Raw genomic sequence first — 14345 nt, 5'->3', positions numbered from 1 at the left:
AGTATAGATTTTTAGAATTAGACCTTAGAGGTCATTCAATCCAATTTCCTCATTTTTGGATAAGAAAACCCCATACCTCATTACACTCTACCTCATCCTTGCTAGTGACTAAGCTGGGATTAAAAATTGGCTTCTTGTTTATAGTATTCTCTCTACCCTTTCCATTAAGAATAAATAAACACATTGGGGATATGGCTCAAGTGGTAGCACGCTCGCCTGGCATGCGTGAGGCACTGAGTTCGATCCTCAGCACCACATAAAAATAAATAACAATATTGTATCCACCTAAAAAAAAAAACTAAAAAATATTTTTAAAAAAGAATAAATAAACAAGGGTACCAGATCAAGTTGAATATTAAAGGGGCAAAAACAGCTTATTATAAATGGTGTGTTTCAGGTTATTATCATGTTCTTGGTTCCTCTTTTCTGCTTATTAAAGCACAGGTGTTTATTACCTTCCTACTACTGTCAACACTGGAGGACACCTAGTAGCTTAGCTCAGCAGGAGCCACTTCAGCAGGCCCTCTCATTCTTATCTTATGAGCCCTGTCTCATCTGTACATCTCCCCTCTCACACATCTCTTTCCCCTTCTTTGTCTATCTTTTGTTTAAGCACATAATTACCAACTAAAACTAGTCTTAATTTGCAAACTCAGGGTTGCCATCTTCAAACTTATATGATGCACCCAGAATGTGATTGGATATGGGCTTTACAGGGAGCCTGATTCCCTCTTTTTTATGCAAAATCAGAAACAAAAGAAAACAAAATGCATTTCAGCAATTCCTAACCAGGTTTATTCATAAGCTATTATACAGAGCTTTGCACAAGGCTTAGACAGCAGGTCAAAGAAGAATATGCCCTCGTGTCAGGGACAGTTTCAAGGACAGCAGAGAACTGACACTCAGGCTCTCAGTGGTGCCAACACACAAGCAACACAAAACTCATGCTGGTTTGCTCCTAGCTCACCCTCCTCCACACAGACACATTTTTATAAAACTGCCCTTGATCAGTTTGTCCACTTAATGCCATGTGGGCACATGACCAGCCAAACTGTTCCAAGGATAGTCACAGAAGTAGCAGTACACAGAGGCAAGAGTTAAGATAACTATAAAAGATAAGGTGTTAGTTGTATAAACATAGTATTGTTAGTCAAATGTCTGTAAGAATTTGCTATCAAGTACAGTACATGTTGTAGCCATTATGAAGATATGAGGTACAAGATGTACTTTCATTCTCTCTCTTAACCCTTTGTTTATCATGTTTCTCACTATTAAGTAATAGTTTTTTTAAAAAATCAGGAGGCTAGGGATATAGCTCAGTGGTAGGACTTGCCTAGCAAGCACAAGGCTCTGGGTTCAATCTCCAAAATGCATAAAATAAATAAATCAAAGGAAGCAGTAGCTAAGGGGGTGAAACCTCTTCTCCACCAAAGGCCTGACTCTTTTCAAAGGAGGACTTTATGTTACAGGAACTCAATACTGGGTAAACAATTTGGTTCAATGGGTGAGCAATGGGTGATAACTCCTCAAAAAAGAATGGCATAACTTATGGAAAACATTCTTTTGGATAAGAATGAGCTTATTGAATCTCATTATGGATAAGATCATCCGGGGCTGGGGTTGTGGCTCAGTGGTAGTGTGCTCGCCTAGCATGCATGAGGCACTGGGTTCGATCCTCAGCACCATGTAAAAATAAATAAAATAAAGTCCAACAAAAACTAAAAAAAAAAAGATAAGATCATCCAAGCTCTAAGAGACAATGTCCATAGGCCCCATATTCCATAGCCTCGGGAGTGGACTGTCTCCAAATACCAATGCCAGACAGATCAATCCTATAGGAATGCATTATTTCCTCCCAGAGCAACAACCAGGGTTAATAACTTCCAGAAGTCCACAAAGAATATCTCAAAACTTCTTCCTTTCTACTGTCTTCTACTGCCTACTTTAAAGACAGACACTTAAAATCACTTGCTTTAGGGCTCCATAAACTCACAGGCACAGAGTGCTTATACCTAGCATGTGTGAGGCACTGGGTTTGATCCTTAGCACCACATAAAAATGAAACAAATTAAATAATGTACAACTACAAAAAAAAAATCACCTGCTTTAAAGTGCATTCATCTCTTCAAAGTAAGAAATATGGTTATAAATGATAAGAAAGGTAACATTTATTAGGTACCTCCTGGGAGCTGGACATTATATAAAGCACTTGAAGTACACTATTGTCACTGAACCTTCTAACTATCTGATGAAGTAGATATTATCATTCCCATTTTAAAGATGAGCAAACTGGAATTCAGAAAGGTTAAATAAGAGTCTAACAGCTTGGGGAGTAGAGGCAGGAGGATGGCGAGTTCAAAGTCAGACTCAGCAACTTAGCAAGGCCCTAAGCAATGTAATCAGCCTCTGTCTTTAAATAAAATATAAAAAAGGGTTGAGTATGTGGCTCAGTGGGTTAGGCGCCCCTGGGTTCAATCCCTGGTACCAAATAAAGAAAGAAAGGCTGGTGTTAAATCACATTAAAGGCAACACACTGAGGTTGACTTCTTCTACTGAGGTCTGTGAAATTGTACTGGTTCCACTTAAACTTCAATTAATTTTTTTGTTGTTGTTGTTGTTGTTGGGAAAGGGTGAGTTAGCTATCTAGGGCCAATACTTACTTTGCTATCACAAAACCATCATTTGTTCAGAATTCCACCAATCAGTCCCTTGCATATAAAAGTGGCCAAGGGAAAAATCCTATGAGCTCTGCATCCATCTCTTCCCTAAGTGTCTCAGGATTTCACTCCACTGGTCTGCAATACTTTAACCTGCACACTCTCAAAATACATGAAGTAGAATGCAAGGACTCAGACAGACATTCTGTATACCTGTATTTATAACAGCATTATTCACCATAGCCAAAAATAACCTAAGTGTCCATCAATAGATGAATGGATAAACAAAATAGGGTATTTATATTATATATAACAGAATATTATTCAGCCTTTAAAAAGTAAGGAAATTCTGACAATAAGCTACAATATGGATGAATCTTAAAGATGTGATGAGTAAAATAAGCCAGTCTCAAGAGGATGAATATCGTACAGGTCCACTTATAAGAAGTATTGAGAATAGTTAAATTCATAGAGACAGAGAGTAGAATGGTGTTACCAGGGGGTAGGGGAAGAAAACAATGGAGCATTAGTATTTAGTGGATAGAGTTTCAGTTTGGGATGATGAAAAAGTCCTGAAAATAGAAGTTGGTAGTGTTGCACAACAATGTAAATGTATTAAATGTCACTGAATTGTATGGTTAAATGCAGCTACACTGGAAATTTTTATAGTATTTTTATTTTGGTAATTTTTTTTAAAGTCAATGTTTTGCTTTCTAACAACACTATCTTAAGTCCCACAAAAATTTTAACCCAACTTTATATAACCTCTGTATATTGGCTGGCTGATACATCATGGTTCACTGTACTGAGGATAAGTCCAAACAAAGTACTTCCTTATTGATAATATATTCAATCAAAGAGAGCCCATGGACTCTTGGGCAAGAATGCAACTCAAATGAACCCTGGCAAGGCAATATTATTAGTATTCAGAATAATAATCCAAGCTCACAATCAAAGATAACAATGTTCTAAATACCAATGATACCCTATAAAATCCTCCAGATTGACTCCTTTTTGTTTTTAATATTTTTTTAAATGTTGATGAACCTTTATTTTATTAATTTATTTATATGCAGTGCTGAGAATGGAACCCAGTGCCTCACAAATGCTAGGCAAGCACTCTACCACTGAGCCACAACCCCAGCCTGGGATTGACTCTTAATCCTTGCTGTTCTCATCTACTGAATGAGGTCCCATATAACTGACTCCAAATATTCTTATCCTGAACTGAGTGAAAAATAGAGAAGCTTTTGCAGTAAAATATTTCAATTATTATATTAGCCATTAAATATGATAAAGTTGTAGGAAGGAAGTGTTTCATAAGTACTCATTTTGTATTTGTTCTAATTATTTACACATGATAGTAGAATGCATTTTGACACATAAATGGAGTATAACTTCTCATTCTTCTGTACATGGTATAGAGTTACACTGGTCGTGTAATCACATATGCATATAGGGTAATAATGTCCAATTCATTCTATTATCTTTCCTACCCCCATACCCTCTCCCCTCCCTTTACTCCCCTCTGTCTAACCCAAATTACCTCAATTCTTCCCTAGTCACCCCCATTGTAATTTTGCATCTGCATATCAGAGAAAACATTCAACCTTTGGTTTTTTGGGATTGGCTTATTTTGCTTAGCATGATATTCTCCAGCTCCACTCATTTACTGGCAAATGCCATAATTTCATTCTTCTTTAAGACTGAGTAATATTCCATTATGTATATGTACCACATTTTCTTCATCCATTCATCTGTTGAAAGTCACCTAGGTTGGTTCCATAGTTTAGCTATTGTGAATTGAGCTGCTATAAACATTGATGTGGCTGCATCACTATAGTTCATATACACTCATTTCTTCATGGAAAGTCTTCTCTACCAGGCCCTATGAAATCTTAGTTTCTGAATTTTTTGTCAAGTACTGCAAAGTGACTACAACTGCTGCCTATTTTGACTCTGTTCTAGAGGCAATTATAATCCCAGTGAGGCTGAGGCAGAAGGATTGCCAAGTTTAAGGCCAAACTCAACAACTTAGCAAGGCCTTAAGCAACTGAGAAAGACTCTGTCTCAAAATAAAAAATCAAAAGGTATGGGGATGTTGCTCAGTGGTTAAGCACCCCTGGGTTCAATCCCTAGTACCAAAATAAAAATAAAGAAATAGTATGACAGCATTGTGTAGAAATCCAGACTTTTCTGCAAGCAAATGCAAGTGGTATAAAGGATATCGTATGTAGTGTCTAGGTTCTGGGAAGCTGAGCCAGGACAAAGTACCTTGATGGTTCCTTAAGTCCCAAGTGAATCCCCAGAAGCAGTCAATCTAATTTTCAAATAGAAAGAATTCAAGCTGGGTACAATGGAGCATGCCTGTAGTCTCAGCTACCCTACAGCTGAAGCAGAAGGATCACTTACGCTCAGAAATTCAAGACCACCTAGGCAACACAGTGAAGCCCCATCTCAAAACAAAAGAGTTCATTCAGTATCATCAGCCTCAGGAGTCCTGCCACCTTATACAGGCTCCCCTCATCCCACAAAGAATCTTGTTTGTTGAGCTGTTCCTAGCATTAAGATATCCTACAAAATAAGGAATTCCCCCATTTTTTTCTATCCTGCTTTGAATTGAGGAGGAGGGAAAGAAGGTAGCAACAAAGTGTGTTACCATGTAGGAGTAGAATGAATAATGGATATGGGAACTTCTCCAGGACTAAACACGTACCCTCCACCTCGAGGTAAACCAGGTGCAGGGAAGAACAAGCCAACCACAGGAAGATGCAATTAAGTGGTAACTCAGGTGCCTGCCTCAGAGAGCAGAGGGGAGGTGCCTGCCTCAGAGAGCAGAGGGGAGGTGCCTGCCTCAGAGAGCAGAGGGGAGGCTTAATTACAAAATCAAATGAATTACATTTAAATAAAATTAAAAACAGGAAGGAGGGGCTGGGCTGGGGCTCAGTGGTAGTACACTTGCCTGGTTTGAGGGAGGCACTGGGTTTGATTCTCAGCACCATGTATAAATAAATAAAAATAAAGGTCTATGAACAACTAAAACAATATTAAAAAAAAAAAAACAGGAAGGAGGCAGAAAGGTCAAAGAGATCTGTTTGTTTAAGTAGTTTTTATATACTGTGATGAGAAAGAGAAAGCAAATGCAAGACTCAGCCAGATCCTATTTTGTGGCCTAGCATGAAGCTGGAATGAGGTGCCACAGAACCCAAATCAAAACCTGCTCATTAGGGGAGATGGATAACTTTACAGTGACTGATAGAAGAGAAGTATTAGCATCTCACTTGCATAGGAGAGAGAAGTCAAGGAACTCAAAGGACAAGCTGGAAATAGTACAAGTATATTAAGGTAATGCCACCAAAACCCCAGAGGCACTATAAATTCCAGCCAATTCCAGAATCTCCGGACAAAACCATCAATTACCCAGGGACAATGCCAGCAATCAGCAGCTTATAGTCAACCAGCAGAGTGGTACAGAAAGGACTCAGAAGCCAATACCTGCCAGGAGAATCATTTAAAAATACACTATGTGGCTTCTCAGAATACAAACATCTTTCTGGTTGCAAACCTAAGCACCTCACTTACACAGAAGCCAATGAATCAAACAAGAAAATGAAATGGCTTTGGTTATATATTCTGAGCTTCTCTAGGTGAACAGAGCAGACAAGTCAGTATGTCAACAGTCTACACTGACTAATGGTCTCATACCCCTCTAAATGAACCAAAAAAATAGAATAAATCCTTTCTTTGAGTAGAAGGCAGGTTATTCCCTTACCATTTTCCTTGCTGTTGATGTGTTTCTACTAAAAGAAAAGTTAATGTTCTCAATCATTTCCCTTTCCCCATTTACTTAAGGACAAAATGATCCTCTTTTTTTTTATTACCCATCCTTTTCTTTAGCATGAAAATGAGCTTTTACATGAAAATTCTCAGATCTATAGTTTGGAAATATAGGATCCTTGTGCTGCTGTCTGTAACTAAACATGCTCAGCAGTCACTGCCTTCTTCTAAGGCCCTATACCACCTGCTTATTTTTTTCAACATTGTCCAAATGAGTAAAAGCCAATCACTTCCCTTTCCTCACCTTCTGATGCTGCGTATTAAACTCAGGGCACTCTACCTATATACTACACCCCCAACCCTTTTTATTTTTTATTTTAAGGCAGGGTCTCACTAAAGTAAGCCTAGGCCAGTCTCAAACTTGCAATCCTCCTGCCTAGAATTCTGAGTCACCAGGATTGCAGGTGTGCCCCACAGGACCCAGGCAAAAATCACCCTTTAAGAAATCTAATGGTCGTTGGGCAAGGTGGTACATACCTGTAATCCCAGCAGCTTGGGAGGCTGGGCAGGATGATCATGAGTTCAAAGCCAGCCTCAGCAATTTAGCACTTAGCGAGACCCTGTCTCAAAACAACACGTAAGGGCTAGGGCTTTAGCTCAGTGGCAGAGTGCTTGCCTTGCACATGTGAGGCACTGGGTTTGACCTTCAGCACCATATAAAAATTAACAAATAAAATAAAGGCATGCTGTCCATGTACAACTACCAAACAAACAAACAAAAAAAAAAAAACGAAAAGGGCTGGGAGCTGGGCACCATGGCAATGCCCATAATCCCAGTGGCTCAGGAGGCTGAGATAGGAGGATTGCAAGTTCAAAGCCAGCCTCAGCAACAGAGAGAGGCTAAGCAACTCAGTGAGACCCTGTCTCTAAATAAAAATACAAAATAGGGCTAGGGATGTGGCTCAGTGATCAAGTGCCCCTGAGTTCAATCCCCTGTACCAAAAAAAAAAAAAAAAGGGCAGGGGGCTGGGGATGTGGCTCAGTGATAAAGCACCCCTGGATTGAATCAACAGAAAAAAAGAAATCTAGTGATCAATGTGACCATGTCTACATCAACCATATGAACTGAGAACTTTACTTTCTGTCAAACTGAAAAAAGACCAATAACAAACCTGTTTGTTCACTAGAGACTCAGGGAAGGATGATACCGTCTCAAACCAAACTATTTGTCCCTAGTATAGGCAAAGCAAAGAAAGCATGGCTACTCCTTCCCTCACCCCTTTTACCTGACAAGAGGCTGATGGGCCTATGAAAGTTGACACTTCTGTGGAAAGGAAGTGACTTCATGTGCAGAGAAAAGAACAAAGAGCAATTTTTCACTTTTAGGAGCTTTTATGTGGGAATCTTCTTCTCCCTCTAAAGGCTAAAGCTGTTTGAGATTCTTATCTTTTGCCTCTGCCAGGTTTCTGAGAGAATGAAAGAGTTAGAATAGTATAAATTTTGGATTTGCCAAATGCAGTGATCTGAAGGGGAAAAAAACTTCGTGGCATTCTTTTTCAGTCTTTGGGCTTTCTATACTGCCATACAAAATCTTTCATAACTAAATTACAGAAAAGCTCCTATAATAGAACATTCTAACTTTCAGAAGAATTGATTAACCACAGCAGAAAACAGTCTTTGTTTTTCTGCACATAGAAGCTAACTAATCTTAATCTTATTAATGTAATCTTAATCAAATTCATCAAGTCTAATCTATATCTTGTAACATACTTCCCTAAATCAGAAAATTTAGGGAATAAGAAATAATAATTTGAAAAGCAATTTTAAAAACAAGATAGTAACAGCAGCTGCCAAAATTCCTTTTCCCATCTACCCTATCCAGCATTTTACTGCTCTGTTCTTTCCCACCTAGATATCCTTTTCTAAACTAAAAGAAGCAATATTGTGGTTATATAAGATATTACCCTTGGAGAAAGCTGGGTGAAGGGTATATGAAACTCTATTACTATTTTTGTCTACTACTATTTTTGCAACTTCCTGTTAAGTCTATAATTACATCAAAATTAAAAGTTTAAAAAAAGAAACTAAACTAGCTGGGTGCGGTGGTGCACGCCTGTAATCCCAGTGAATGGCTGAGGCAGGAAGATCACAAGTTTAAGACCAGCTGGGCAATTTACTGAGATCTGTCTCAAAATTTTTTTAAAAAGCAGGAGTGGAGGGGCTGTGGATTTGGCTTAGTGATAGAACATCCCTGAGTTCAATCCACAGTGCCACAAGAACAAAGTAAAAAAGAAACTAAACTAAAAAAAATAGATAATCAAAGGATAGTTTCTCAAAATGAAGAGGGGCTGCCAAATTGACAAAACTACACCTATACAAGAATTGCCAGATAAATTCATGGCTCAAGTCAGGCTTTCTCTTGAAAAATTTCAATCCTATATAATGCTTGCAGTATAACAAGCTTCCAATGAAAGGCTCTCAATTCCCAGTCTCGAAGTGTACCTAACCATGAAGACACAGGCTTCTGCCAGTGATGGGAGAGCCAGCTGGATCCAGAAAGCTGTGACACTCTCTGGATTTTCCATTTTTCCCAGTAGGTTTCTAAAAGGTCAAACCATGTACAATTCCTCTATTTTTCACAAAGCTGAGAATGCTTTGGATGCTATTCTGCACAGTGAAGCTGAACAGATTGTTTTAGGGGCTTTAGGGACCTTTCTTCCGGCAGGGAGGCAAATGTTGCCTAGTGATCTGCATCTGAGCAGAGGAGTCAAAAACTCTAAGTGCTAATCATGACTGTTGAGTGTCTGGGTTCATGATCCTCAGCAAGTCATTTAACCCTTCTATATCTCTACTCCCCCAACAAACAGGTAAAAATAATGACTTACCACTTAGGGATATGACAGAGTGAAAGAACGACTGTGATCCACAGATAAATGTCAAGTAAAAAATGTCAGTATAAATCCACTTTTAAATCAAACCATGTGCTGGGCATGATGGTGCATGCCTATAATCCCAGCACTCAAGGTTTAGAGGAGGATCTCAAATTCAAGGTCAGCATCAGCAATTTAGTGAAACTCTATCTTGAAATAGAAGTTTTTAAAAAAGCACTAGAGATGTAGTTTAGTGGCAGAGTACCCCTGGGTTCGCTCCCCACTAACCGCCCCTCCCACCTAGATACATGAACACACACAAATCAATCCATGTTTTCAAGCCTTGAAAGTCATACTATTTAAATGCAGGCTGCCTCTCCAATATCCCTTCTGCCTCTAGTGGAAGTAAAATAATATAAACCCATGAGGCTCTGTTCAAGTAGTTCCCTTTCCAACAGTTACAGGCTTCTCTAAATATTCTGCTCATTCTTTGGCTAATGGCTTAGAACTCATCAAAGTTTCCATTTTTACTTGGTTGAAAGCAATCCCATGAATCTGTGGATAAATTTATAAAGTGACAAAGAAAAAACGGATTATGTACCCCTCCCTTTCACAACAACTCAAATAAAACTAAGTTTGATGATTTGTCCTATCAAAAGTGATGAAATCAAGCTCATCAGAAACATGACAACAACCATACTACTGGGTTCTGTTATGGGTATTTCCCTACATACTCGGATACTATGGTGACAAGCATCATATAAATAGACAGGAGGCAGTAAGGAGTAGGTCAGGGCTTTGTATTTGTAAAATAGTAGGAAAAACACATCAAGCAAGATTGAATCTCCAATTAATACAGCTACTTCCTCCTCATCCACAGACCACTCCTGGGAATTCATTATGGGAACCTGGGGAAACTCTGGCTATCTTTTCTAATAATGAAGAACAACTGTAATCAAATAACAATGGAATATACACCAGCACTTGAAGTATACTGACACTAAATGTCCAATTCCAAATAAAAAAAAAAGGCATCTGGATACTGGCTGATTGTATCCTAGACATCAAAGGGCTCCTATGTTTCCAATCTAACACATGGCTACTGTTTTATTTATAAATAAAATTCAGTTATAGTTTGCAGCACATGTATGGGCAAGCATATACCCACATGAGCATATTTTCCATGATGAATTTCACATACCTCCCTCAAACCCAAAAGCCTAGAAGGCAAAGAAAGAGTAAAACATGGGTATTCCAACATAAGAGGGGTAGTTCCAGCCAAGCAGTGGGTGGATCCACCATAGCCACACTTGTATTCACTGAATGCAACATTATACATTACTTTGGGCTCTGATTGAAGTGGATACAATGTTGTACTTTGCAGCTTTCATTAACACCTGCTGCTCTTTATCTCACTGTACATTCCTCTATGAATACAGAGAATCAAGATTCCAGGATGGCTCATTCTGTTTATATAGGAAAAGGAGCTAACCTCTTTGGGCAGAGAACTCTAATTCAAGTATCTATGCCTTAGGAACAAGCAGTCACCGAGGCCTCACTAATGACATTCATATACACATCCCATCAACCCTTCAAAGGCCTTAGAATGCAAACTAATTAGTTCTAAGATAGCACATGATTACAAACAGCCCTGAACATGAGGGAAGTTGTCCAAGACAAGTCAACCAACCAGCACAGGATAAAGGATGGTCATCTTCACAAGTTACTAGCCAAAATGGCAAAATGCTAAGAGTCAGAAAAGATAAATATAGGGGCTGAGGTTGTGGCTCAGTGGTAGAGCATTCGCCTAGCATGCATGAGGATGGAACTGGGTTCCATTCTCAGCACCACATAAAAATAAAGGTATTGTGCTCACCTACAACTGAAAAATAAATAAATAAATATAAAAGATATTTTTAAAATATTTTTTTAGTTGTCAATGGACCTTTATTTTATTTATTTATATGCGGTGCTGAGAATCGAACCCAGTGCCTCACACATGCTAGGCAAGTGCTCTACCACTGAGCCACAACTCCAGCCCCATAAAAGATATTTTTAAATCTCTTTTAAAAATAATCATCTGGCCAGGCACAGTGGCATACACCTGTAATCCCAGAAGATTAAGAGGCTGAGGCAGGAGGATCACAAATTCAAAGCCAGTTTCAGCAACCTAGTGAGGCCCTAAGCATCTTAGCAAGACCCTGTCTCAAAATTAAAAAATAAAAAATGGACTAGAGATATGGCTCATTGGGTTTAACCCCTGTTATCAAAAAAAAGAAAAGAAAAAGAAAGGGATATTCATCTAGCTGTCATATGCCTTTAATATCAGTTACTCAGGAAACTGAGGCAAGAGGATCACAAGTTTGAGGCCACCCTTGACAACCTAGCAAGACCCTATCTCAAAATAAAGAGGGCTGGGATTGTAGCTCAGTGATAGAGTGCTTACCTAGCATGTCCAAGGCCCTACGTTCAATCCCCAGTATCAAATAAATAAATAATAACAGATAATAATTAGTTTCAGCAAAAATGATAGTAATGCACTCTGGAGTTTATGACACTTATACAAAGTAAAATGTATGAAGACCATAGCGTAAAGGAAAGGAAATATGGTTCACAATGATAAAAACTTCAATTTATCAAGGGGACAGGGAATATAAGATGGAAGTTGGAGAATAACAGGAAGCCTTGGGAACTTCAGGGGGACAGAACAGGGCAATATAGAGGGCAATATGGAATAGTATGGAATAGGACAATGAGAAAGAGGACAATGAGGATGGGAGAAATGTCAGAGAGATCACAGGGATCAGAGTTAGGATAGTCAGAACAGAAAGGAAAGAAAATAGGAAAAAAGAGAAAATAAAACCAGAGGGACTCAGAAGCAGCAAGCAGAAATAATTACTTCCACCAACTGTTGCATACTACAATGTATAACTTCATCTCAGTTACAGATATAAACTATTTACATTTGCTTTAAGTCCTATGACTATACCAAATACACAGATTTGGATCATTTGTGTGCTTTCTCTTTCATTCTAGACTTTTAGAGCCAATCATATTATTATCTACAGGCAACAATAGGAGCCCTTTATATCAAAAAGAAATACTGGCCAGGTGCAATGGGACACACCTATAATCCTAGCAGCTCAGCAGGCGGAAGCAGGAGGATTGAGAGTTCAAAGCCAGCCTCAGCAACAGTGAGGCATTAAGCAACTCAGTGAAACCTGTTTCTAAATAAAATATAAAATAGGGCTTAGGGAGGGGCGGGTGTTGTGGCTCAGCATGTGCGAGGCACTGGGTTCAATCCTCAGCACCACCAAAAATAAATAAATAAATAAAGGTATTGTTTCCAACTACAACTAAAAAATAAATATTTAAAAAACATTAGGGCTGGGATGTGGTTTTAGAGATCGAGTCCCCTGAGTTCATTCCGGATACCAAAAAAAGAAAAAAGAAGAAGAAGAAGAAATACTGCTAAGAAACTCTACTAACTTAAGTCTTTTCAATCTCTCTTGATAGCTCTTCAGTACTTCTGACATCTCAATCTCAAACTCTCACACAATCTTACTTCTCCCTCCTAAAACACCAAAAGGACACGACTGACAATTAGTATGATTCTCCTGCTCCTCTCCCCCTCTTCACCACCATAGGCAATAACTGCAAAACTTTGCTAATCCATTAATTAAAAATCTCTATTTCCCATTATGGAAGACTAAATTTAGATAGCCAAATTGGATTGGGAGGAAAGCATGTGTCACAACAAATGAGATGAATTCCAGGGAAGGGGGCTGGGTTACTGGCCTGTTTCTTATAAAGCCTCTGACATTAACATGCCCTCTTCTGCTTAGAATACAGAGAAACTCCCCCATGGGTGGGGCAACCATTCATCACTACTATCATCTAAAGACGTCTATTGTACCATTAGGTCACAAAAGCCACAGGACTATCAGCAAGTGACTACTTCAGAGAACATGTCTTCTCTGCTTTTCTGAAACCTCCAATTTAATCACACAAAAGAAAGGGTGGCAAGCCAGCATTAATTGCACCCTTAGAGAAGAGCCACTTCCCGCCTGCAGAGATGGCAGTGACTTTACTGGGCTACCAAATGGATATAAATACAAAAGTAAACACTGTAATTTGCTGTTTTGTCTCTGGCACAGGGGGAGTGGTAAAATCGACACTGTCTGTAAACAGTAATAATGCCAGATGTAACAAAAAGAACAGGATTCCCCCCATCTCTCCACCCCCATCCCCACCCCCTCTTCCTATGACATTTCTCTTGAGATTACTCATCTTGAGGAAACACACAGAAGATTCCCTATAGTCCATATGCTGCTACCAAATGGAAGAGAGTAAGAATCCAAGTTTACACTGACTCCTCCTTTCTTACACAAAGGAAGAATCATTGGAATTCAGGAAATATTCAATGGTTTTTACCAGCTGACCCAAAAAAAAAAAAAAAAAAAAAGAAGAAGGAGAAGGAAGAGGAGAGAAAGTGTGGAATAAATATGTGACATGCTTAGACCTGGATTTGAAAAATAAAAATGACAAAAAGGATAAATGAAAATAGAAGCATCCTAAATAAACTACAATGTTATTAATAAAAAAAATGTGCCTTAAGCCCAGTCCAAGTACTCATAAAACGCATAGGAAAAGAGGATGAAATCAAGGGAAGGTTACCTGACCAGAGTTCCCGCCAGGTGTAATGAAGGCGAACTCGACACTTCTTCTGGTAACAAAGCAGTTTATGTACTACCTGAATGCAGCGTCTGGAATCAAGAAAGAAAAAAACTGAGATAAACCTGAGAATACAGTGCAATTCACCACAGACACTATTTCTTTCTCTTTTTAAAAAAAATATTTATTTTTTTAATTATAGGTGGACACAATATCTTTATTTTATTTTATGTGGTGCTGAGGATCGAACCCAGTGCCTCCTGCATGCTAGGGGAGCGCTCTACCTCTGAGCCACAACCCCAGCCCAACAGACACCATCTCTCTAGTGGAGCAACTTTGCTAGGGCCACTAAAGACACTGGATATGA

At 38.8% G+C, this 14345-nt stretch overlaps 1 protein-coding gene across 2 annotated transcripts in view; it reads right to left on the bottom strand.

Moving 5' to 3' along the window:
- Nucleotides 1-14345, bottom strand: part of Armh3 (armadillo like helical domain containing 3) — a 184564-nt gene that overhangs the window by 102248 nt on the left and 67971 nt on the right. For both annotated transcript variants that reach the window (XM_027930424.2, XM_027930423.2), the window contains exon 20: nucleotides 13982-14070. In XM_027930424.2, the coding sequence (XP_027786225.1) occupies nucleotides 13982-14070 (89 nt within the window). The remainder of the gene's footprint in view (nucleotides 1-13981; nucleotides 14071-14345) is intronic.

Source organism: Marmota flaviventris, chromosome 4 (genome assembly GCF_047511675.1).
Source record: "Marmota flaviventris isolate mMarFla1 chromosome 4, mMarFla1.hap1, whole genome shotgun sequence".
Classification (NCBI taxonomy): Eukaryota; Metazoa; Chordata; class Mammalia; order Rodentia; family Sciuridae; genus Marmota; species Marmota flaviventris.
Note: the sequence above shows the minus strand (reverse complement) of the source record. Positions and strands in the feature narration are given on the sequence as shown.